We start from the raw sequence: 27,389 nt of genomic DNA, 5'->3' as shown, positions 1-27,389 counted from the left end.
TTATGAAAATGTTTATAGATGACCTTTTAACCTTGTTTTATCTCCCATCAGAAGATCCGGTTGAATTATTAACAGAAATTTCTTTCTTGGAAAAACATGTTCACTCTACTGTATTCAAAGGATTTTTATAGTTCTTAATCAATTTACTAAAATACTTGTCTAAACACCATTGTCTTGTCATGCAGATTCTTGAAACAGACAAGTCCATCATAAATTGTAACATGTACGTGTGGCTCTTAAACTTGTAAAATGTTTGTAAAGCTGTTCCAGTCTAGCTATTTAATACTTAACTAGGTTGCTGTGCTGATTTCCCATGCATTTATGGAACTTTTGGCTGCACAACTTACTGTGTCAGAAATAGGTGTAAGATGATATCAGCTTGATGCTTTGAAATTTGTGCTCATAAAAATGCTTTAGCATTTGTAGTGGAAGGAACTCTTATTACCCTATCAAACAATACTATGGTGCAAGCAGACCAACTTCAAAACTAAAAAAATTGTTGACATTGTTTGGGGACATCGAGAAAAAACCCCATGGTATTTCATGGTGGCCTCCCTTAGGTTCAACACTAGAGAAGTTCTAATGCCTGGGCTGGTTTTTTTTTTTGGTAGTGGGGCTTGATACTGCTAATTGAATTGACACATTGAATAAAGGCTAAATTATATTAAATTTCCTTGCAGTTAATAGATGATGATAGAAGTGCAGCGATGAAGGAGTTGAATCCATCCTCATTGCCAGGTTTCAACTTGTACAATCTTGATGTTCAACATGACCCCAATGATCCGAGTGAGGATTACTGTGCCGTTTGTCATAATGGTGGGGATCTGTTGTGTTGTGACAGGTGTCCTAAAGTCTTCCATCTTCAGTGTCACATACCAGTCATTACTTCATCACCATCTACACAGTAAGCCAATTTTCGACTCTTTAGCAAGTTTTTATCATGCGTTTTCAGATCTGTGTTTAGACTCCACTTAGGTAGTCTTTATTATCTAACTTGGCATTCTGTATATAGTACATACCCAGAGATGCCAACATCTTGGGATTTCTGAGTTTTTCAGATTGCCTTGGCGTTTGTGTATCAATTTTGTAACATGTCATTTCATAACAGTTTTTAGTTCTGAAAGAAACTTCTTCTGTTAAAGAAATTTGACAGTAGTTTTTGCATTGCTTCCTTTACCGGTAAATGACACCCATGCATTGTCTCTTACTGTAGCCAATTCATAAGATTTGGATGGGTACCAGTTGACCACAAGGTAGAGATAAAAGCATAATGGTGGAGAAAAAACTCTGCCAATGAAAAAGACCATTTGCATTCATTCCAGTGATTTATGCAAGATTACTTGAAAATTTCCATGTCAGATACTCATCTGGGAGAGAAATCTGCTTTCTGCGTGGTTTTCTTCAAGTGACTCCTGCATGGCTCGTGGAGGAACAGGGTTGCATTTAGGATGTGCAATCATTAAATTCCACCCACCCCCCTCCATAATTTAAAATTTCCCACAAAATTGTCAATTCTTTTGCTGTCAGTCGTGCAGTATTTTTTCCCCCCATCTTTTAATGTAAAAATTTGGGTTGTCACTCTCAGCAGGTATGTTGTCTTTTTGTAGTTGTGAATTATGCGTTTCCAGTGTGTGTCACAAGCTCAGTTCTGATTGGTCACTCAGAAAACTCGGTAGAACCTGTTTGATGCTGAGGCTACCTTGGCAAGACAAGACGTTATATGGCAAAACCAGCTAAAACTCGGAAACTTTTTCATTATTTTAACAGTATTATTTCTAAGCTAGATTGCAGCTGTTTCTGTTAAGTGGCACTGAGATAATTGCACAGATCATACGCAGAGTACCCAGTTGCCTTTGTGTAATGAACCTGCAGGTCCAAGTCAGTGCAATTGGTTACAACTAAGCAGTAAAACACACAACATTGACACTTGTTTATTAGTGTATGGTGTAATGGCAGATCAGACCCAACTTCTGTCTGATTATGATTTATTATAATTATTGCAACAATGCACAGTGTGTTTTGTTTCTTTCTTGCTTAAGTAAGCAGCATCTTTTCAGCATAGATTGTAACAGCAATATCATCAGCCTGATTCCAAGCTTTGTGCTGAAGCTTTTAAAAGTTGGATATAATGGGGTACATTTTGGCAAGGTTAGCATACCAGACACACTCAGGAACCCCTTTTCAGTCATTAGCAGCCTGTCTTGTGAGGCAAATTTTTATATTAAAGTTCATGGTGGCCTGAGTTGCTTCTGTAGCAGTAGTTTATAAGATTTTACCTGAAATAGCCTTTATTAATTTAAGCTAAATTAGCAATTAAAGCAATAGAGAAAGGAGGGAAGAGTGACTCTGATTTATTATGTCCCCCTCCCAATCACAAAGGGAGAGAAAGAAAAAAATTATGTTGTGTATCAGTCTCACATGTAATCAAGATAGCTCTGGATATTTACATTTAAATGTACATGATACCCAGGAAGGAAGTTGTTCTAAAAATTGTACAACAAGGTTCTCTGATTATTCTGAGTTCATGTGGAAATTGTACAGAATTCAAAATGCATATATGGATGACTATACTACATTGAAAGGGCTTTCTCTGGGTCTAAAGTGTGCTTGACTGGATTTTCCCTCTGCTATTAGGACCCAAACCAGACCAGTTGTAATACAATCATTTGTACACAATTAGCTTCATTTTCAAAAATGTCCATAATTTTGACATGTGATATCTTACATTTAAATTTAGCCTGATGAACACGTAGTATATCAATTTCCAATTTTCTTTAAAAAAAAAGTTAAATGATTTGTTAGAAATAATTAACAAGAAATATTTGAGGCCAGTTGAGCTTTGGTATTGCCACAGGTCTGTTGAGCACCTGTCATTCATTGTTTGCGTCAGCTTTGCTGTTTTTCATGTTCTTTTACCAAATTAATGGCAGAAATTTACAAAATTTGGCTGGCAGCAATGTGACATTTAGTTCTCTCATATTCATACAGATTAAATTTATCCTTCATCAAATATGTTTGCTGTTACTAACAATAGAAAAATATTTTAAAAATCTTCATGGAACAGGAATATTTAAATGACTATTAAGTGCGGTACTAACTTTTATTCGATTTGACAGTATCTTGAGGTTTTAAAAACTATATTTATTATACCTATCTGCCTTTAAAATGTGTCTTTTCTTTTGTAAAATTAGTAATAACTTTTGAACTACTTATATTGGTGTAACATTTTTGCTACCACTTCAGTGTTTTTTCTTTTGATTTTTTTTTTATAAGCAGAATTTGTTCAAAATTTGTATGCACACTTATTTTTAAAAAGATCAACACTTTATCATTTAAAGGGTTGATCTGGTATCATGAATGCAGAGGAAGTTACATTTCACTGACGATACCTGTCAGAGTATATTTATTAGGGATGTTTATGGAAATATTAATGCAATTATTTTTTGCATGAAATAATCACTTAAAAGTACTTATAATTCTGTGGTGCATTCTCTTAGATAAATTTTAGTATCGTTAGTTTGGTACCATGTCAATAATTAGATTGGAATTTTCTTGTTGTCCTGGTAATTCTTTTAACTGCTTCAATCTCATGAAGAAGTTGCATGTAACTGTTAAACAAGTGTCGTTTTTTGTGATTTTTTTTCCTCAGAAATATTGATGTTCTTGTTGGGTAAAGTCACAAGTATTATATTACGTTATGCATGCTTTTAGTTTAAAACTTTTAGATGGAAAGATGGCACATTTGTTGATATTCTTGGATCATGTGGAATCTGAGCATTGTATGTATTTCATTATCAGTGCCATCCATTTTAGCTATATTTCAGTTTGGGGGAGGGGACTGTGCAGAAGACAAATTTTAACAAAGGAAATATGGGGACTTGCAGACACACAAAAAAAAGTCCCAGGTCAGGATGACATTAAGAGATGAGGGATCTATGATTGGTCCAATTTTAAGGATGGTTTTGGTTTTAAATTTCTCTTGAATTTATTCATTTTAGTTCAGAAGGGTTGATTGTTATTAAGTTAGAAATAACAATCACTTCTGCATTCATTTTCACTATAATCTGCCATGGTATGAGGCATTCACACCTACCTACAATATGGTATACTTTATGACTCGATCTACAAGATCCATAATGATTGATTGCTGTGGGGTTGTACAAACTGGGCGTGGGACTCGTCCATTTATGTTGGCTGAGTGACCGATGGAAAGAGTTTGCTAAATAGGTCCAGCAGTCTGTCAGTTTCCTTGTTACCAGACCTTTGGATGTCTTCCTCATAGCCTAAATGGAGATGCCTTTTGGTTTGGTGTCAAAAGGTGCAAGGTATGAGGCAGTGACTGAAGCTGGTGGCTGGAAAAAAATTGTAGTTTTGATGATGGCAATTGCTGTTTTGTAATAATATGGCTGGCTGTCAAACTTTAAATGTTTTGAATAGACCATAAAGATGAGTTATTAAATAAAGATTTGCCATTTTATTATTTTGATTTGGTGAAATAACTTTGAGATATTTTCATTTCTCTGTAAACAGACCGCTCTGGTGGCCTAGTGGTTAGAGTATACACCTCAGAAGCGGGAGGTTGTGGGGTCGAGCCCCAGCTGAGTCATACCAAAGACTTACAAAAATGGTACTAACAGCTGCCTTGCTTGGTGCTCAACATTAAGAGGTTATTGTTAGGACTGGTCGGCATGGTGTCAGGATAATGTGACTGGGTGGGACATCATGCTACATGCCTGCAGCATGATACCTCAGTGCTAGACATCACTATAAACTGCCACACTGCAGACATCATAGCGATATGACTGAAAAATTGTTAGATGTTTCCTGATTCCAAAATTCTGATTGCTGAAAATATGCATGTGCAAGAACAAAATCATCAGATATTGTTAGGTGTTTAGCAGAAGATATTTCACTTAAAATTGCAGAAGCCATGAAAATTCATAAAGGAGTTGCATTTTATATTTTGAAAAATGTCTCCATCAGTGTACGTATCAGGTTGTCCCTGTCATATAATGCACATTGCTGCATGAAAGGCTGCCAATAACCTGGGAGAACTCCTGAAATATCAAGTTGGCATTCTATCTGATGATGTACTTCATGTGGACAGAGTTGATGTGCAATGGCACCTTATTTCCTACCTAAAAGACCCAATAACTGGAAGATAGAAATTTCCTCTTCTTTGTCATGTTATGAAAGAAATATTGGTTCTTTACCATTCTAATGCTATGAGAGATTGTTCAGTATTGTTAACAAAAAATAAAACTGAATTCAGATCCAGGCTCTGTAACCCAGCACTTGGTACTCTACTGGGGTGCAAAACATTCGTAATCTCAGCTGGTACAAAGTGTTGTGAAATGCAATATGAGAGTCTGTTGTTTTTTAAAGTTCAAAATGCTATATATGAAAACTTGAAGCAGTAATTGATGTTAAAAGACCAGAGGGGTAAATAAATAATTTTGTACGATATGCTCATTGAATTTTATCATGTTATATGTGGATTACTCTTTTTGTCCACTTGGATTACACTTTTTCTTTGCCAAGGGTTGGCATGTTTGCAGCTTATTTCTTGTTGTTTGAGAAGACTTGTTGGCTGTTTGTATTTGGAGTGTGCTGTCTTGCATAGGTTCTGAAGTTATGGATCGTGGACTTGCTGCAGGTGTTAAATAGCTCTTTGCCCTTGAAAGTGATAGTCCTACTGGTCATTCACTAGAAAGTGCTTGTCTGGTGACCTTTTGTCCTGTGTTGGTAACAACAAATTTGTTATTGCTCTTTAATAGCCCTACTGGTCATTGACCAGATAGGGCTTGTGCGGTGACCTTTTGTCCTGTGTCTGTTGGCACAAATTTGTTACTGCTACTCCTTCTAAACCACTATAACAAAATTTGACACATTCATCCCAAGATATTTTTGGTCCAAAATGATAATGTTCGACCACAGCAGCCATCGTGAAAATCCTTTTCACACCTGTTTCTGAACAAAAAGTCCTAGTTTTCACCAAAAGACTTTTTACAATCTCTGATTGGTCTTAAATGAAAATTTTGCTGACATCTAGCTAAGTAACCATGGCATCCATCTTGAAAATCTTAATTCATCAGAACAGATCATCATCTTGACTTGAGGTTTTGAGGTTTTCACTCAAAGACTTCATGTTTAGTTGGCTATAAATATGGCTGCAGCGCTATCCGTCTTGAAAATCTTAACACAAATCATCTTGAACGGATAGCTGTAGTGACACAGAGATTTAAATAAAAGGTTTCATATCAAGTCCGGTTGGTCCTAAAGGAAAATAATGCAAATATGATACCTTGAAGATCACATTTTCACTGCTCCTCCTGTGCCAATGTTAATTGCAACATTTGGTCTTCACTAACAGATTTTTGTGACATAAATTTGGTCTCACGTTAATCTGATTGCCCATGGACATCCAATATGGCCACCACTGTTGCAATTGTTAAGATCTTATTAACACTAATCTTGAATAGATGGTTGTATAGTATTCACATCCTTACCAAATCTTGTCATCTCAGCTTCTAAATGGATGGCAATAGTTAAATGGTGTTTTGAACAGCAGATTTCTTCTCATTTTTGGGTTGGCATAGAAGTGTAGAAGTTTTAATGAAATTTTTCATTTGCTATATTTATCAGAAAAAGTATCCTAGAGCTGTTCCAGAAAAAGGGATGGGGTGAGGTCAAAGGTACTTGAGCATATGGATAGTTGGGATTATATAAAAGTCGTCTTCTGACCCAGTCCCCTCCTGTCATTTTATTATGGAACAGCCCTTGCTTGTGTTTATGACTCTAAATTTCTCATTGTAGGAGTTCCTTCTTTTCCAGAGACAACTGGTACTGTACACTTTGTATTCCTGATTCAGAGCTAAGGCTCACAGAACCCATTCACAAAGATTATGTTATCATCCCTGGTACCAGTAAAAGGAAGGCACCCATAGGTTTAGTGGAAAAAGAAACCAAGGTAAATATTTTGGTCTCTTCCTGTATTTTGGTCTCATCCTGTATTTAGGACTCGTCCTGTATTTTGGACTATTGACTTCATAATGGGATACAGGTATCACTTTTTTGTCATTAATGTTTCTGTCATTTTTCTCTGTTCCAGATGTTAAAGTTTGTGCAAAATAGATACAGGGGTGGGTGGTACACCCTAGCATGGTGTGCAGAAAGAAACCTCATTCTGAGGAGGAAACCTTGTTTAATCAGGGTCATAATTGTGATCCATACAAGTGGTATTCCTGTTTAAACCTCTTGGGAACTAGGTTTGTACTGTCAGCATGTGAGGAATGAAGTCATTATTTCTTAAAATACTAGAATTAACTGCAAAAATTTATACTAAGGAGATACATCGTAGTACTTTATGTTCCGATTAACATGATTGAATATGATTTTCTTGGATACAGATACATTCACCCAGCTGGCAAAAGCACTGAGGTTAGGGTTTACATTTGGATTATTTTCAGATCAGAGATGCCAACCATTCCAATTTTGGCAGAATAGTTCCTGTTTGGAGCCATATATTATGCATTAGGATCACTTCTGTCAGATTCCCAGACTTAAGTCAAATATATATACTAGTGTATCAAAATGACTGAAAAGCTTGAAATTCAATTGAGAATGTGTGTCTGGGCACTTGCATGACAAGAGCAATTGACCAAAAACAGATTGCATGAGCTTAGTGCTCTTTTCACCAGAGAAACTTTGATCATAAAGCAAATAGGAATTATGCCTTTATAAAAAATAGATGCATGTTACCCAAGTTCATAATGGGATACACAAGGAATCAACACGGCTGACTTGCATGCATTTATAGTGTTTCCTGAATGGGCTTCATTGTGGCACATGGTGGAAAAGAAGACAGGGAGCATATTGTGGCACTATCACAGACCTGCCAACTCTTACAAATTTGCTGCAAGTCTTAACGAAAACTATCCTTAAAATACGGACTTATGGCATACTAGCAAAAACTACAGGAAAAATGATGAATGCCAAAAAATCTGGATAATTGGTTTATCCTTGTTTTATTTGGATCTGGGCTTTATCTTTGATTTAATGAAATTAGTCAGGGAACCACACCAGCTTTACAGCAGCACCCCAGACGCTTTAAACTGCAACTATTTGTTCATGCAAAGCATCTGCATGATCCAGCTGTTGATTATAGAATTTTTTCAGAGGGAGTCCAGAAAGCGATGCATGTTTAAGACAAAAGAGAAAATAAGCTTCTAGAAAAGTGTTAATAATCAACACAGAAGAATAAGATTCTTGTGAATAAAAGCTGGAAAGGAAAACCATTACGTTTATTGGACATCACTTGCCAATTTGAGTATGTCTCATGGCAGGAGATATGATTGCCGTCGTCATGTGAAATGGAAAAGAATTTACCAAGAATTATGTCAAGCTGAGAAATAGCAACAAGCCATTGAGCTGCATAGGGTTTGGAACAAGAGTTTGTGCAACTGTACTAGTGGTAAATAAAGTCTATGCATACTTTAAATTACAGTTTCCAGCTTTACAATAGCAGTTTTTGATATTTTGTTACCACCTTACTGAAAACAGGTCAGTCTTACGGGGAAATGACTCAACTGCCTTACTGAGACAACCTCGTCAGGGTTGGCAGGTCTGCTATCATTAAATGCTTAAAATAAATTGTTTAATAAAAGTATTTTTATCTTTATATTAAGATTCCAGTTAGTGATCACATTCATGTTTGATGCTGGTGAGTCACTTGACATGGTTGGTAATGGTTTTGGCATCATTTTCAAACCTTAGAAATTCACAAAATGCAGAGGTTAACTGTGTAAAACTACCTGTGAGCAGCACCAAGATCTGCCAGTGTAGTATGTGCCAGTCTGTAGGCAGATATATATATATATATATATATATATGTATGTATATTTTTTAAAAAAGAGCATACTTCCTCTTCCATAGTAGTGGCTAACAAGCATGCTCATTACACTATGGAGTACATAGGTATTAAAATCATACCTTCAGTTTGTCTGTTTTGATGATGGTTCAAACACCTTCAGTTGGTTTTAATGCAGCATGGCCAAGTGAGCTTTTGATAAGAACTTGTGGCAACAATTGCTATTTGAAAATTTCTAAATTAAAAAAAATGGATCAGTTTTTAACAATTTGGGAGTAATCCTACTGGCAACTAGGCTTTAAAATTTGTACAGATTGCCAGTCTAACATCAGATATTTCCACCCTTACTAAAACATTTTAAACAACAACTTCCCAAAACCAATGAACAAAATTTGCTCAAAGTTGACAGGAATATCTTTCAGGTTAAGAATGATCTGCCTTGACTGTGGTGTAAGGTGTTAAACTAGGTATCAGTAAGAAAGTGAAGCCAACAACTTAAGCAAAATCAACAAACTGTTTATTTCACTTTAATACAAAGTGAAAATTTAAGAGATACTTAAACTATTGTGAATTGTATTCTAAACAATCCTAAATGTCTGATCACAAGTCCAAATGTTTTGAATGTTCCAAATAAATTCCAATCATTTTGATGTAACATAAAAATGATGCAATCCAGAATGTCTTTCAGTTTACAATAATTCCAAAATAATGTGTTAATCCAAGGTCAATGAGCTCTTGGTAATTCCAGTGAAATTTTTTAATAAATCCTCTTGAATTGTATCTGATCACAGCTCTTAGGATTCCTGTAGACTGATCTTAAAACAGGAATGAGTTATTTGTTTACCAAGTCCCTATATATATATATATATATATATATATATATATATACTCATTTCACTAGACCTAGATGTGAATCATTCTAATGAAAAATTCAAATCAAATTGTAAACAAGTCTGTTTCTAGAATATTCTGAGCTCAAAAAGCCACGTCAACAGCTTATTTAAAATTTCCAATCATTGACAAAAGTTAACTATGTAAACATGTTACAAATGACCATTATCTTTAAAGTACAATCTACAATCATGGTCAAAAGTTACCTATGTAAACATGTTACAGATGACCATTATCTTAAAGTTCAAGCTACAAGCATAAAAAATTTAAGCACACACAATATAGATATGCATATAATTGGCCAGTGTTACATAAACTATAAAATCCTTTCAGTAACTAATCCAAAATTGAAAAATTTGATCAAATTGGACAGAGCGTTCTGTAATGATATTTAAGCCAACATTAATGAAAATATAAAAAAAAAACTTGAAACAACTTTTGAAAAAGTGCTTAATCCTTTCACCACTAAGTAACTAGAAGGGAATGACTACCATTCAACAATAAGTAACTTTCAAGATCTTAATAAATGTAGGCAACACACATTTTCAGTGACTTGTGTAAATTTCATATCTTGTGATAGGAATACGTATTTGGTACCATTTTAAAGAAGACAAATTCAGGTTTCAGAAACTATTTCAAAAGGTAAGTCAAAGGCAAGTTTCACTATTCTCTATGTGTGTGTGTGTGTGATTTGGATTTTTAACGTAGCTTTAATAATTTTTCAGTCATCACTACAATGTCTGCAGTGTGGCAGTTTGTAGTGATGTCTAGCACTGGGGCATCATGCCGCAGACATGTAGCATGATGTCCCACCCAGTCACATTATCCTGACACCAGGCCGACCAGTCCTAACACTAACCTCTTAATGCTGAGTGAGGCAGCTGTTAGTACCATTTTTGTAAGTCTTTGGTATGACTCTGCCGGGGATCGAACCCACCACCTACTGCATCCGAGGTGGACACTCTAAAAAATGTTGAATCAAGTGAATAAAGAGTAATATATGGTCTGTTTTTTATCCAATTTGGTGTTCTTACAAATCATGGCTTGAATAAATGCAATGTTATCTCAAAATTCAAGCAAATCAAAAGGTGTGTTAACAATATTTCTACAGGTATTTAAAAACTGAAGTATACAAGGTTTTATGTTCATTTCAATGGAAATAAATATGAAATAAAACATGTTTTGATTGTGAACCAGATTAATTTGATCCAAGAAGCCAGAATTTCTCACTTTTATACCAATACAGTTCATCACTGTCGAATTTCATAACTTTTATCAGTATGAACAGGCCATGAAATGCCTTTATTTCTGACAATGTTGACATTAGTCCAAACACCTTTGTGATGATTTGGGTCAGTCTCTCGCTTCAGGTGTGTGCTGCAATTTGTAAATCTTGCCATTTCTGAAAACATAGTCGCTATAAAATAGGTGAAAATATTCAAGAGGTGTTGCTGAACCATCAAATACTCGTGTTGGACTTTCACGTTCGGAAAATGTGTGAATATTACATTCCGATGGAGATTTTGTCCAGTGACAAAATTCAGGTGTTTCGTACACATCGGCGAGTTCCAAACCTTCAAATTTCTCATCGTCATCATTATTGCCAGCAATATCACACCATTCTTGTTGTATACGTTCCCTCTCTTCTTGATTTATCTTTACAAGACCAAAATTGCCAACATTTTCAAAAATTTAGTCCCTAGATGGTTCCAATTCATCATCGGACGAGTCTGCCATTTCGGATATACTTAGGCAATGTCGAAGATTTCCATTTATAGATTGGAAAAAAACCCTTTCTTGTAAAGAACCTACCTTAAAGTCAGAATGTATATAAATAGTATGCAACTGTATCAGTGTATGATATAAATATGTACTATATGGGTTAATCCCAGGCATTGACCAATCAGAGAATTTATCACCAAAACGAGATAGGTATTAGACATGATTTTTCTGTTTTAAAGCAGAATTCCGCTTTTATCCTGACTTGAATCAGGTTTTTCTTGATATAGTCAGTTTTTTTAAAAAATCATCTCCGATCCAGTTTTTCAAAAACGGTCTGTTCGGTCCCATTCCTCAATGACCCTTGTAACGTATTCATTCCATATATTAGTTAGCCTACGACTCTCGTAAAGAGTATTCTGATTGGTCAACAGTTTAAATTCATCCAGTGAATCTTCATGTAATGGAAACTGATGGCAGTGGAAAGAAGAAGCGTGTTTGCAAAAAATGGCGTCCCAGATTTTTGAGAGAGACCATGACACGAGAAGTTTAGATAAAGGTTGAAAAAAAACTTACTGAAATGGGAATGGCTGGAGTGAAAAATCAACAGAAATTTAGCTGGTCAGTTTATAAGAAAACTGAACGCTAGGGGACTGGCATTTTATGACCTCTGCTCTATGTTAATCGCGGTTAGAAGAGTTAGGAATGGCACCTACAAAAGAAGCTGCATACAGAAAAATTTAAGCTCAGAAGGCATCTGGAAAAAGCGCACTTAATTACTATAAGAAGAAAGATTTCTTGCATGAGAGAACAGATGTAGTTCTCTGTCAGAATATGCGCACTGCATATTGCCAATACAAGTACCAGTTTGAAAGGAAAAAGGCTGTCATTGATAAGGAAAAGAAATGATTGCACATTGAGCCCAAAACGGAAGGCTAAACAAATCTTTGCCAAAGCCGCACAAAGAGCTCGACTGGAATATCAACAGGTTGTGTCCATTGGAGAAAAAGACCAGTGAATATATGGGATTATTTGTATATAGTTGATGTACTTGGGTGTTTATTTTACAGTTTTGTTATGAAAAGAGAGAAGTAAAATCTAGTTGCTGCAAAAATTTAGAAATTTTTGTGACTTAATTACGATGTGAACACTGACATGCACATGAAATAACCTAAGCGCCAATATTATTGGAGAACAAATTCATGTGACAATAAATATTATGAGATTATTCAGGTCAAGTTGAAACTTTCTGGTAAGTTTGTTAGTTTTTCAAATGATTATTTTGTTATATATTATGATCATAAGTTGCACCAGTAGCAGTTTTTTATGATTGTAAAATGCATTTCTGGCCTAGGGCCTTTGGCCCCCAAACCCCTCTTTCAAATTTTCAGTTGTTTTTTTTGTGGAATACCAAATCATGTCTGAAGGTATGTGAGACCGGAATACCAGTCTACAGTGTTGAGCAGGAGTTTTTTGTTCCTGGACCACTTTACTGGTCTGTAGTGTTGAAAGGGTTAATTAACAGAACTTGTGCAATGATGACAATCCACCACTAAAATCTAAAAAAAATTTAAACATAATATTCTCAAAACAATGCTGTCAAAATTTGAGCGGCTCTGACAGGAAGTGCCCTGGCTTGGGGTTCTTTTAATATTGGATATAAGATGTTGATGTGCCATCAGATGGAGGTACAATAACCTGAGAAACAGTTGTGCAGTCAACATCATTGGTGAAAACAAGAAAAAGCATCCTATTGGGAAGACAGATTTCTTGGCCAGCTGCTCTTGCATTGGGTTATTAGCAAATGGCAGTCAGCTGAGTAGTCTCAGGCCCATTTGGGACTTTGTGGGGGTGGTGTTCTAGTGATCTCTTAAATGTTGCTAGGGGGATCAGCCGTTCTTATGATTGCTATGCTTAAATTGTAGTTAATAGAAACAGTCTTGTTTTAATTGCAGGCCTATGAAAGGATCTGCTGGAACTATTTTGTCACAAGTGTAGTAGCAGAATAAGTCTTGTTTTAATTGTAGGCCTGTGAAAGGATCTGCTGGAACTATTTTGTCACACAAGTTTAGTAGCAGAAACTGTCGTGTTTAAATTGCAGGTCGGTGATAGGATCTGCTGGAACTGTTTTATCACTTGAATGTAATTAAAAGAAACTCTCGGTTTTTGTGCAGGTCTATTTTGTCACACAAGTGTTTGTTAATGGAAATGGTGGTTTTGCAAGTCTGTGAAACAATCCTACTGGAACACAATTTTCACAAAAAAGTAGTTAACAAGAAATGGTCTCGTTTTATTTGCAGGCTTGTGAAAGGATCTACTGCAGTTATTTTGTTACAAACATTTAGTTAACAGAAACCTTGTTTTAATTGCAGGCCTTAGAAAGGATCCTACTGGATTTGTTTTGTCACATAAATGTAGTTAACAAAGAGTCTTGTTTTAATTGCAGGCCTGTGAAAGAATCCTACTAGATTTGTTTTGTGACACTAATTTGGTTAACAAAAAGAGTCATGTTTTAATTGCAGGCCTGTGAAAGGATCCTACTAGAGCTATTTTGTCACACAAGTAGTAGTGTATTCCATGAACCCGTCAACAAAGCTGTAAGTATACACAGTCAGCATGTTGGGTTATATCAGTCTTAATTGAGTACTGAAGACTGTGCTACAATTGCGGTATTTTTCATTCAACTAGTAGGTTGTTTGTGGTTTCTTCCCCAACCCCTGAATAATTATTGTGGCTTCCTCCCCACCCCTCAATAATGATTGTGGTTTCTTAAGTGTTTATATTGGCTCAACTTAATTTTTTGTTTAGTGCATGTGCCTAACTTTCGGAGACCATAATCTTGTAAAGAGGAAGGATTAGTATGTGGGGATAGAATGAAGTGTCATGGTTTATTTTTATCTAAATGTTTTAAGCAAGAAATTTCAACTACCAGTTCAAAACCATTGAATCAGAATTCAAATTTAATATTTTAAATACGCTTTATGATTGAAATTCGAATTTGATACTTTAAATATGCCAGTGTAATTAAAAGTTGGACTTAATATTTTAATTATGCGAATATAATTGAAATTCAGATGTAATATTTTAAATATGTCTGTGTAATTGAAATTCTAATTTAATGTTTTAATTATGCCAGTGTAATTGAAATTCAAATTTAGTATTTTAAATATGTGTAATTGAAATTCTAATTGAATATTTTAAATAATGCCTCTAATTAAATATTGTAGTGTTGCTTAGGGAAGCAAGGTGTTTTGACAGTTGTACAAATCTAGCTTCATTCTTTGGAAGTTGCAAGTTAATGAAGTTTTTGGACTTTTAGCTAGCTTGAATTCCATGTTCAAGAGTTCTGAGCATTTTTAATTTATGCCATGAACTCAGGAACGGATCTATGGCATAAAACAAGCTTCACCTCTAGTTTCTCCATATTTCTGAGAGACCAGGCCTAAAAGTCGGCCTTAGGTATGGAACACTCCTTAACTACTAACCCCAGTTGTCAGCTGATATCCCGTCCATTGGCAACAAGGAGATGATAGGCATTGCTTACTGACACGTTGGAAGGGTTCATTACAATCCCTAACTTTGAAGATTATGGTTTGATCATAAAACTTCCATTTGCAATACACGTTACCTCTATTCATTATGGATACCAAAAAAATGCTTCACAAGAATTTACTTCATGTGGATGAGGTGGATTCTGGCACCATATTGGCATAAATTAAAAGAATTGTATCACCAGCAACAGTTGCTCTTAGAGTGATTTCCTAACGGAATCATTTTGTTTTGCTGTATTCAAAAAGTCATATTACAAATAATGTCTCTTAAAATGATGTCAAAAGTTTTATATTTCATATAGTCCAGAAAATATTTTGCCTAAAGTGTACTGAAATTACTTACACTTGAAAAGGCTTTAGGCTTTACATGTTTCCATTAAAAAAAATAGATGTTTTAGCATCCGTCATCCATATGGATTGTAATGACTCTTCACTTCAATTTAGAAACATACATCTCTATATATATATATATATATATATATATATATATATATATACACAAGTTGTCATGATAATTGCTGTTCTTATTCCCTTCATCATAGAACTAGTTCTTTTTGTAAAGAATGAGGGAAGGTTCTGAATCCCCGTTGTGTTTATTCAATCCCTCTTGATATTTAGTTGTGTAAACCAACACTTAAGACATAACAGAGTGACACTTTTAATGTGGCAGCAGGGGTAATTTGGTTTCTGTTTATTAATATTGTCATAGAAATGTTTGCATATTTTTGCAGGTTCCAAACTACTACAAAATCATTACCAACCCAATGGACTTTAGCTCCATCAAGCACAAACTCAGACGAGAACATTTCAACCACTACAACACGGTGGAGGAATTCTTATCCGATGTTTTGCTGGTCTTCAAAAACTGCTACACATACAATGCTGTAAGTTGATATATTGAATTCTACAAAACCTTTCATTGATCTGTCATACAGTTTCATACCAGTGATGTATCTTACTTGAAATGGAGAATTCATGTGTAGCTTCATAGAGTCAATGGTTCTTTTCTTTAGCATTTTCATTATCCATATTATTTCATTTCCACACAGTAACTCATCCATCAAAAAAAACAATGATCTAACCAGATTTTGGATTATATAAATATCCTGCTTATATTTTTCAAAGCAAGGACATAAGTTGAAATTTTTCTTCACACCTGTTGAACTTTGCCTTTAAAAAAATGGATACAACCAAATGTCTTTAGTATTTCTATGCATTCTTTGGAGTATGTCTTTATCTTTGTGTTCATGCTGCACAGCATTTGTCTGCCATCAATATGTATCTAGCAGGGTTTTTTTTAATTGTTTTTTTTTTTATACTTACAGCCTGGGACAGAGATTTATCAAGTTGGGAAGACAGTCGAGTCCCTTTTCGAACAGCTGGTGGCTCGTTTTATTCCCTGTTATACCCATCTTCTGCATCAGCGAGATTCCTTGACCCCAGGCAGTGATGTGTCTGATTCCAGCGGATCAGAGAGACCCAAGGCCAAAAAGAGAAAAAGTCCTTTGTTAGATCTGGATGAAGATCCAGTTCATATTCATTAACACACCATTCCAGCACCTCATGCCTCTTGAACTTCGCTGGTTTTGATTAGGGTCAGGAACTATGCTGGTTTTGATTAGATCCAGGAACTATGCTGTTTTGATAGGGCCAGTCTACTTTTCTTTATCCAATACATGTTTTTCAGATTGCTGAGCCACAACCACACAAGGGATCATTTATTTTCTACATTTTGATTTTGATGTTAAATAATTGTAATATATTTTCCACTCTCTAATCTGATGACATTTTTGCCTCAACTGGTCACATGAACTTTGATATGATTTGCTGTATTTAAACTGAAACTTTGGGTTAATGTTAATTTAAGTATGAACTTTAGGAACTTCCATCTCACCTTTATAACAGAAAGCGTTCGGTATTGTTGTCAAGAAGGTTTAAATCTTGTTTGTTAAAGCTGCATGTCTTGTGTGTCAGTTTGCAATATTCAACTGAAGCTGCTATGATATTACATCAGAAGTTCTAGCCAGATGTGCTGATTCTTTTGGCTTCCCTCTTTAAACAGAAAGTTACATCATGATGCCATTTGGTGCAGTACACGTTTTTCCCAACTACTTATCCAGGACAAGTGATTTTGTTGAAGTTAATTGTCTTGATCAATTGTGTACTTGTCCCATTTTTATATTAAATAATTTTCTCCAATTTCCACATTCTGATGCCAATAATACTAAGGACAGCATATGTAATTATGTAGATATTGTAGTTGGTACAATTAGATACTGAAATGTGATGTATCTGTCTTTTATGTGTGATGTACTGTCATATATACATGCAGTTTGTTTGTCAGAATATCAGCTGATTTTTATTGTTCAGATTATTAAATGTAAAGTACATCCCTCCCCCACCCCACCCCACCAGAAATTGATGGTGCACATGAGCTTCTAAAAGGACACTTAATTTTGCCTCAGTGTACAAAACAAAATACAAAACGTTTAGTGTAAATAATTAATAATTTTATTTTATACAAGCATTTTGGGTTTTTAATTCAGTAATTGTGGAACATAAACATGTAGGTCTATAACCTGTCTGTTGTTCTTGTATATATAATGTCAAGATGAAGTATCCCTCTTGACTTTGAAAAGTTGAAAATTGTACTATTACAAGAATTGTCGAGAATGTGTTGCAGATCTGAAGACAAACAATTTAGGTTTTTTTTCCATGTCTCCTACTAAACTAGGTTTGCTCTGCCAAGAGATACTGATCTAGTTTATCATGCATATTTTTAGTATTTGAATAAATCTGACCCAGAACAAACCTCATTAATTAAAACCTGACTTGTCTGTACTTGTTGAAACATTTTATTCCAATCTTAGTGAATAAAAATCTTTCTTTGTCTGAAAATGTTTCTTTTACTGATGTAAGATAAATCACTGTTATAGCTAGAATAAAGAAATGGAAAGGGCCCCAGTCTCCTAAAAATAAATTGTTAAAAATATTGGGGTGATGGGCACATAGTTTGTGCGTGATGCTAGAACTCGTCATACCTGCCTAGCTGTGTCAGTATCAGCAGTATTGTACAATATGGCAGTGTATTCTGATGGATCATTTTCTTGTTAAAATTAAATGTCTTTGGTCATTTGTTAAATACAGTATTGTTGTTGAAATGTTTTTATATTTGTATGATGAACATGTACATTTTTGAATGGTTCTTTTTTGTGGAGCCTACAATAATTGGAAGCAAGATAGAGTGGTTGCTTTTCTGCCAGCAGTGGTGTCAGCATCAGCAGTCGTGGTTTAAGTTTATCATTAGCTTGTACTTAAAATAAAAACTGTTTTCAGATTCTCATTATACTTGAAGGCAAGACACAACATTTTGGGTCAAGGTCACTTAGACAATTTTTGTTATGGTTGGTTGACTTTTGTTCTCCATTTACTAGTATTTTTTTGATGGATTTTGTTTTGATGTGAGTAAATCATTATGGAGCTAAGAGCATATGACATGCAGTCGTGTCTCTTTGTTCTTAAAATCAAATTAGCACTGATAGAAATGTTGTTAAAGGTTTCGCGTAATGTTTTTTTTTTTTTTTTTATTTGTCTTGCCTGCCTTCGAAGCACATGCAGAGAAGAGAGATTATTTTTCCAACAGCATTTTCATAGGCAGTAACATTGTGTTTTTGCATTTTACTTATTTTCTCTGCAGGGTTCCCACACTACCGGGAAAAGGTCGGGAGAAATGATAATTTTTTCCCAACCATGAAAAGTCCCTGAATTTTGCAAATAGTGACAAAAGTAAGGAAAAACTGAATTTTCCTCCACAACTTGACACCCGAAATAATTATGTAATTGAGTCATAACTGAACTGATCGTGAGTTAAATTTATCGAGTTCTAACCGGCATATTAGGAGGTTGCAGTATGGATCATTTGGGTGCTTTCCTTAAATATATTTGCCGAGACAATCCAAACGCTCAGTATATTTGATTCATCTAGTAGACTTTTTGTTTCACAGACAGCTCAATATCCATATCTTCTTTTATATGGAAGTTATGAAAACCATTCTAGCACCACAAGAGGCCAACATGGTGCCGTTAAAGCAAAGCCGCTTTGGGGATGGGCTAGCAAACTTAAACATTGTTAAATCAAGTTATACCTGCATGAAATTGATATGAAAATTATTTAATTTCTCTGAAATTGTGAGTATTAAAATCGTTATGCCTTTAGTCTGCTGACAGACAATAAAATTATTGTGTTGATGAAATTTGAACTGGTACTAGCGATTTTGATTGCTAATGGCACGAGCAGACAGAATCTCACAACCGTCATTTTAAAATATTGTAGAAAAAAAATATTAAATGAAAGTCGTATACTGGTTGTAACAAAAAATACAAAAACAAAAGAGCACAAAATTGTCTACATTTATTCCGAGACCAACTTCTGGAGTATTGTTGTACTCGCGTGACTACCACATTGATATGTGCTATCTCACGCAGGGAGCATACAGAGCAGGGAACCAGACTACTATGCTTGATGAATCAGACTGGCCCAGTTTCTTGTAGTTCTTGAAATAAATATGTGGAGAATTATATGTTATTTCTGGTTTTTACAAAAGGTATCTGACTTTTCTTTTAATATAGTTGAAATTTTGTACAATCATGTGATTATTGGACTTCATGTCATTGTTTGAGATTTGTGAAGTCGTGTGACTATTAACGCAAATGACAAGTACTGTGTCACGTTTCATCTAGTCTGTCAGCGGATTAAAAAAGTAAACGGTTATAAAACTTGACATTTTTTGAGAAAATAACTATCCTGTCAAGTTCATGCAGGTACAAGTCAATATAACATAGTTTAAATTTCCTAGGCCCGCTGGTAAGCAATCTTACGGTGGCGGCAGATTCCAATTTTTTTTAATATGTAATTGCCGTGAACCCACACTCCATCCTAAATGTCCAAATGTGAAAAATCAGTTTGGAATATTTGGAGGAAACCCGGATTAGAAAAATTTCGAATCTCTGAGCTCAACTTTGGTGCAAAACTATTACACAGTGACATAGCTTGAAGCATTGGTTTCAGATCTTTATATATAATTGCCCAGAACCCACACTCCATCCTGAATGTCCAAATGTGAAAAATGGGGTTGGAATATTTGGAGGAAACCTGGATTTGAAAAATTTTGAATCTGAGCTCAACTTAGGTGCAAAAATATTGCACAGTGACGTAGCTTGAAGCATTGGTTTCAGATCTTAAATGGAATGCAGGAGAAATGGGAACTAGTCATCCCTTTTCTTATATATTAAGAAATGATAAGAGCCCATGTATACAGGTTTGGGGACTGGTTTATTGAACTACAAGAAGACAATTTGATTTTACAGAAAATTCAGTCCTTGTTTATACAACAATATATAATTTTGAAGATCTTTTGTCAAAATTTAAATCAACCCTTTTGTAAATGTCTTTAAATGATGAATTTTTAAATCGTTTTAAGGAGTTTAGGTTGGTTGAAAAATCTTGTTTGAGATTTTACTGGCACACATAAAGGATTAAACGTTTTTTGTTATAAGATAAGATTCTAATACATTGCATTAATGTGGGTTTTTTTCATACTGTGATGGAAAATGTTTACTTTGTATAACATGCACAAATATTTCTCTAGAAATTCTTTGAATTAAAGGTTTGAAAGGAAACAAAATAATTTATGCTCATTATGATGCTTCCATGTAGAAACATAATGCAGGTCAGCAAAGCAAAGTTAGAATTTTGTAATCTGTACATTGAAATGGTTTTAACTGCCAATTTATGGGAATATAGTCAGATTTGTTTCTTGTGACTCATTTTGTGGTTTTGTACATAATCATCTTTTCTGGCATACATATTTTGGAGTCTTGAAAGAGAAATATCTTCAGATTTGGAAATTGCATGTTTTTTTTAATGCAAAATGTTCTTTAATTCTATTCAGTAATGGTCATATGTTAACCTTGAAAAAATTAATTTCATCCTGGAAAAAACTGGAAATTTATATTAGAAAAGCGTGGGAACCATATCTCTGACATCGTTTGTTCCATTTTAAAACTTGTGTCTTCATCTTAGTACTACTCACTGAAATTAGGTCAGAGGAACATCCAGCAATTACATTGTTAATGTTTGTACATAGAACCTGATGTATTCTTCTTTGTGAGTATTATTCACCACTGGAAAAAATTAGGTCACTTTGACATAATTTACATGCTTCAGCAATTAAGTGTGTAAAGTCATGAAATTTAATGTGCGCATTCATCTTGAAGGGTACCACTTACTACGGGCAAATTCGGTTATGGTGATGTACATTTCAAGCTCCAGTGATAAGTTTTCCATTTACCTCTATTTTTCAGACATCACTATATATACAGCTGTAGAACTTGACTGATTTCATCTTGACAAGAACTACTGACCACAAGCAAGATTAGGTCTCAGTGATGTATTTACACACTTCAAAATAGGTCTCGTTTCTGCGTTTAGCTCAGTTTCTCTTACACACTTGTGTATACAACAATAAAACTTGATGAGCCTATTAATATTGGAGAACAGTAATCATCATGAGCAATATTAGGTTATGCTGACCCACCATGCTGTAGAGATTATATTCAGTTTTTGCATTTAGTTCTGTTGAATGTTCAGTCATGAAGTTAAAGAATTTCATCCCGGAGAGTACTGTTCACCATTGGAAAAATTAAATCACAGTGACTTAATTTACACACTCCAGCAATTATGTATTTAGCTCAGTTTCTTAGACACTGTTGTGTATATATATACAGTAGTGAAATTTGTCAGCATATTCATTTCGGAGGGTACATTTCATGCTACAGTGATTACGTTGATGGGGAGGGGGGACAGGCAAGATGCAGCATTTTGTGGAATTTTTGCATTTGTTTCTATTTTCTTAACTCCTTGTTAGATTTTGTTCATACCTAAGAAGAAGCATTATGTAGCTAAGACAGTTTATTCTGTGACACACTCAACCTTTTGACCGCTGAGTCACAGTCACATGTTTTTCTGAAATGCTGTGATTGTACAGGGCATGAAACACTGACCCTGGCTTTACAGTAATTTTTTTTTTCTTTAAGATGTTTGTGAGTTAGGTGTTAAAGATTTATGCAGCACTATACATTGGTCACTAACCTTATAGGATGCAATGCAAGTGCCACGTGAAGTAAGAAAGTGTTCCGTGTTCAAAAATGCTAGTCACCATCCTAAAACAAGTTTGCAATTGTAGATTATAGGTTTATCTTCTAACTTAAACTCTGTACCTTTTGGCTTTTAATGAAATATAGGTCAAATATATATTAATAAATTATGGGTCTTGTTGTATATAGGCTTGTATCAAGACCTCGCATGAGTTTGCTAGTGAATGAGATAAGTCCTATTTGTGAGGTAATCTTGCATTGATTAGCAGGGCTTGTTAAGATTTAGCAACTATTTCTTTCCAGATTTTGATTAAACTTCTGTTATGAAGATATTTAATGTGTTTAGAATTTGCATTTATTGATGAGCAGATTTGATTAGCTAATTTTATGAGATTTTATATTTCTTTAGTTAAGTCTTTTTACTATTTGGGAGACTGTTTCTGACCTGATTTTAATGCAAGATCATCAAGATCTTGTATAAAAATGATTGACAGCAAGATTCATACAAATTATTGAGGGTACCTTACATTGATTAGCTGAGAATGTTATTACTTTATCAACTTGATTTCTTACATTTTTATCAGACTTGTTCAGTAGCTTTCTATTGTCAAGAAGTTGAATGAATTTGATTATCAGTAGATCCATGGATATTTTTAGAGTAAACTTGGTTCTGATTGGCTCATCTTTTTGGCAGTCTGGATTTTGTTCCAGCTTGCTTAGTAAGCTTAAATCATCCTTGCCTTGAATAGATTTTATGATGATTGAGATCTTCACATATTAATTCTGGGATTTTGCATCTTACTGCATAACTTTAATGTAAGGGTTATATTTCTCTTCTTGTTTTGATAAAACTTGGTAAATAAGTTTATATCATCAAGATCTTGAACAAGTTTGATTATGAGCAATTGATAATGCACAGTAGTTATGCCTTTATATTTGAAAATGAGTTTTTCCAACTTTAGTAAAGTGGGTGAATCGTAAATTTTACGAGATAATTTTGATAGATTATCTTACAGTACATGAACCTGCTTAGTGAAATGGTGGACTGTTATGCAGGCCAATTGTGCTAATCCTGTGAAAGCAACAAGTCTCACTTTTTGATGGATTTCAGTTTTCACAGCATAATATACAAATAATGGCCATCATTCAGAGATGTGATATGCCTTTCACAATGAAACATGTTCATAACAAATCAAATCAGTGATTACCTGAAAATCTCAAGAAAAGTTATATGTACTGGTCAAGAGTACTACTGGCTTGCATAAACATGTTCATTAAGTCGTATTGTTGTTGATACCCAAACTTTTTTAAGTTTTGTATTCAGTGTATTATTATTGGGAGGAAACAATTCACACACACACACAAACAATTGCAGCACCTTCAGCTACTTACTCTTTGTATTAAATATCTTCTATTTGTAAAGAATGAGATGAGTGTTCATGGTAAAGCAGTTTGGAGGGTTGTCAGTCGTTTTTTCCCGACGCATTGAAAGCTTTGAGTTTCAGGATCCACTATAATATTGTTATAAGGACTAAAATAAATTTACAATATCCATGCATTGAATTTATATTTGTATTTTGGTTGACAATTGGGCTTGTTATGCACTTATGCCAAGATCAGAGCATGGCATTAAAGTTGTTCCGAATCGTCTGACAATAAAAAAATTGCAGTTTTATTACCTGTGTATTGATATCATGAATTTACTATACCATTGGTTCTCATAGAAGAAGAATGTAAAACTGTTTTAGATCAAGGATGAAATTGCTGCTTGACTTAACATTTGGTACCTGGATAAGACTTACAGGTCACCTTTTATTTTCATGCAGAAGTGATGTACTTATATGCTTCTAACTCATGATGGAGAGAGAGAGCACATTCCTCAGGTACTGTTCTAATACAACAGTGTACATAAATTTTATGTATGTAATAATAGTACTTTATATTTTGCCTTTCATGTAATCATTAAAACACTGCAAAATCGGGAAAAAATAGCATTTATTTGAACATAAATTGCATGCTAAGTTATTTTGTATATTTTGATGAAAAAATGATTCAGGTTTGAATGTTGTTGTTGCATTTAACTTTATTCATTATTTTGATGTCCACCCTTCAATTTTTAGTTCACCTGTCCATAAGGCAATGTGGGCATTTATTGTGACCATATGTCCATCTGTCAACTATTTCATCTTACTGTTACAGAGTCCATATGTCAGATCTGATTTTATTCCACTTCGGAATATAGATATATATTGTCAATCTCTGACAAGTTGGATAATGATGAGGAGCATTAATATTAACGATGTGGTCTTCCATCAGATTGGTTGATCTTGTTACCACCTGGGTGGCAATTATTGGGTGATCTGCTTATAACTTGGGTAGCAGTATTGGTCAGACTTGCTACCACTGAGGTGGCAATATTGTCAATCTTGTTACCACTCAGGTGGCAGTATTGTCAATCATGTTACCACTCAGGTGGCAATATTGTCAATCTTGTTACCACTCGGGTGGCAGTATTGGTCAGTCTTGTTACCACTTAGATGGCAGTGTTGGTTGATCTTGTTACCACTCAGGTGACAGTATTGTCAGTCTTGTTACCACTCATGTGACAATATTGTCAATCTTGTTACCACTCAGGTGGCAATATTGTCAATCTTGTTACCACTCAGGTGACAACATTGGTTGATCTTCATACCATTCGGGGGCAATATTGATCATGTTACCACTCAGGTGGCAATCTTGGTCGATCTTGTTACCACTCAGGTGGAAATATTTTTGATCAAGCTTGGAATGTATGCTTACATCATCAAGATCTCAGATGAGTTTGATAATGAGCAATGTACGCACACATTAATGAGGTAATCCTGGATATGATTGGCTATGCTTGTCACCACTCTAAAGGCTGCATTTCTGATCCAAGTTTTATCAAACTTAAAATATGGCTTTTGTCCTTAAAATCTTGGATAGGTTCCATTATGAATAAGATCCATGCAAATTATATAATTTTGGATCTGGCTGGGTGAACTTTTGAACACACTGGAAACCAAAATTTGTGATCTGATTTTTGATCAGTATATGCATGTGTCATCTAGATATGGTGCCATTTCAGTATTATCAAGATGCATGCATGTTAACAAGTTGGTCTTATATATGGTTTGATAAGCTTTTTGCCACTCTAGAAATCATGTTTGCTGATCCTTTTTTTTTTTGTGATCAAACTTGAAATTAAAGCTTTTGTCATGAAAATCTAGTATGGATTTGATTACGAGTAAGATCCATGGATATCAATGATGTAATCCTGGATCTAATTGGTTAAACTTGTTACCATGCTGAAAGCCAAAATTTCGATCCAGTTTTGAATATATACTTATATGATCAAGGTCCTTGTCTGTCAGTAATGTGCAGGCTCCATGCATATTAACAAGGCGTAGGTTGAATTTATTCACACTCTTAAAGCCATAATTCTGATATGATTTTGATCAAAATTGAATATGGCTTTTATCAAGATCTTGAGCTATTTCAAAAGGAACTGGAATCGATCCATATTAACAAGGTGGTAATGCATCTGAATGGCTGACTAATCAAAGCACAATTTGGATCTGTTGGGTTTATTACCTACAAGATCTTGATCAATTGACCTATGAGCCAGGGACTGCACATGCTCTTTAACCTTGAAAAGAACTTTTATTTGGATATATGAAACAGGTAAAGTTTATATGATACAGAGTTTAGGATGCATTCTTATAATAATACTAAATCATGTTTAGTGAAATGGTCAGCAGTTAAGTTATTTAAGCCAAGTGGGCCGTTTCTTACACACTTGAGCCTTTTGTTGATGTAACTAAGTTCGTTAATATTGCTATAATCTAGAATTACTTCCTAAGCAATATGAATACAATGCTTTGCACACTGGTAGCCCAGGCAGCTTTATTTGATGATAGCATTTGAACCTGCACCCTTCAAGTCTCAAGTCCTGTATTGTCAACTGAGCTACCTTGCTCCCTGCCTCCTTTAATTACCTCTAACAATGTGCAGGAGGGGTCCATGTCTATAGAGGATTACCTCGAAATTAATGCAGTACAAGTCGACATGGGATTACCTAGAAGTTAATCCAGTCCGTGTCTGCAGGGGATTACCAAGAAATGAATCCAGTCATCATTTTGCCGTCTCCAATGCTGAGCAATCCATATAGTGATGAACAAACATGCACAAATGAAAGACATGTGCATATATGCAATAGGTTTGGCATTAAATTCTCCCAAACGACAGATGATTATTAATATTATTGTACATATAGTTATTGTTGGATAAAATTTGCATGTTGGAAACTATCTAACCTCTTTTGCTCAGAATAACATGTCTGCATCTGTTTGGAATCTAGCTATGGAAGCTTGACAAAAAGTAGTCAACATTTTTCCAAACGTTGTCCTATTTAGGTTGTAGATATGAAGGATAAGGACATTTACAGATGGGGAAGGCTTAAATTTGCCTCCACAGTATATATATATATATATATATATATATATATATATATATATATATATATATAGTATTTAATAGCATCATTGATGATTAAGTTTTGGCATTCCAGTAAAGACTTGCAATGCAAAGTCATTTCTTTTTAAACCTGACTTGTTTTTTTTTTTAAAAAAAAAACAAGACTTGTTCAGGAACATCATTATAGGAAACATCCTCTGCAAAAGGGTTGCCTTCATTACAATTGTCTTATGCAGGAGGTCACATTGTTCATACATTAAATTGTGTACAAAATTCTTGCTGAAACGGTTTTGTTGTGGGTTTTTTTTTTTCATTCAGTATTTGTCTTTCCTGGCTGTAATGGTCAAGTGAGCTGATGGTATGGTCCTTCATGCATTGCCTATAATCCATTTGGAATTTACATTGTCTTGCAATTCACTTGAAAGAATTTGACATCATCCTGGCACAAAGCTTGTTCAGTTGATGCCAATCCACCACTTCATTTGTATGGTTTGGTTTTTCAATAACATTAAAAAATATGCTGCCAAAGTGGCCTATTTTTGCAATTTTTTTTAGCATTTTTAAGTAAATTTTCAAGTATAATAGCCAACTCGGTAAGCAGGAAGTTACAGTACGCTTTTGATGAAAATATTTCATTTTAAAATGGATTCCCCTACTAACATGGGTATAGAAGTACTAAAATTACCAGAGAAGACAAAATTTTATTATGT

The 27,389-nt window shown here is 34.6% G+C and overlaps 1 protein-coding gene across 12 annotated transcripts in view; it reads left to right on the top strand.

Moving 5' to 3' along the window:
* Positions 1-26,964, top strand: part of LOC149784994 (transcription intermediary factor 1-alpha-like) — a 75,756-nt gene extending 48,792 nt beyond the window's left edge. For 10 of the 12 annotated variants that reach the window (XM_089978676.1, XM_089978683.1, XM_089978684.1 and 7 more), the window contains 5 exons: positions 681-904; positions 6,817-6,970; positions 14,002-14,076; positions 15,762-15,914; positions 16,356-26,964. In XM_089978676.1, coding sequence (XP_089834802.1) covers positions 681-904; positions 6,817-6,970; positions 14,002-14,076; positions 15,762-15,914; positions 16,356-16,574 — 825 coding nt within the window. In that variant the 3' untranslated portion in view covers positions 16,575-26,964. The remainder of the gene's footprint in view (positions 1-680; positions 905-6,816; positions 6,971-14,001; positions 14,077-15,761; positions 15,915-16,355) is intronic. The other 2 variants (XR_016425345.1, XM_089978675.1) reach the window with 2 other exon arrangements.
* Positions 26,965-27,389: the final 425 nt, after the last annotated feature.

The sequence above is a fragment of the Sinohyriopsis cumingii genome, chromosome 13, assembly GCF_028554795.1.
Source record: "Sinohyriopsis cumingii isolate HCF-2022 chromosome 13, ASM2855479v2, whole genome shotgun sequence".
Taxonomy (NCBI): Eukaryota; Metazoa; Mollusca; class Bivalvia; order Unionida; family Unionidae; genus Sinohyriopsis; species Sinohyriopsis cumingii.
This window is presented reverse-complemented; position numbering and strand designations above follow the sequence as displayed.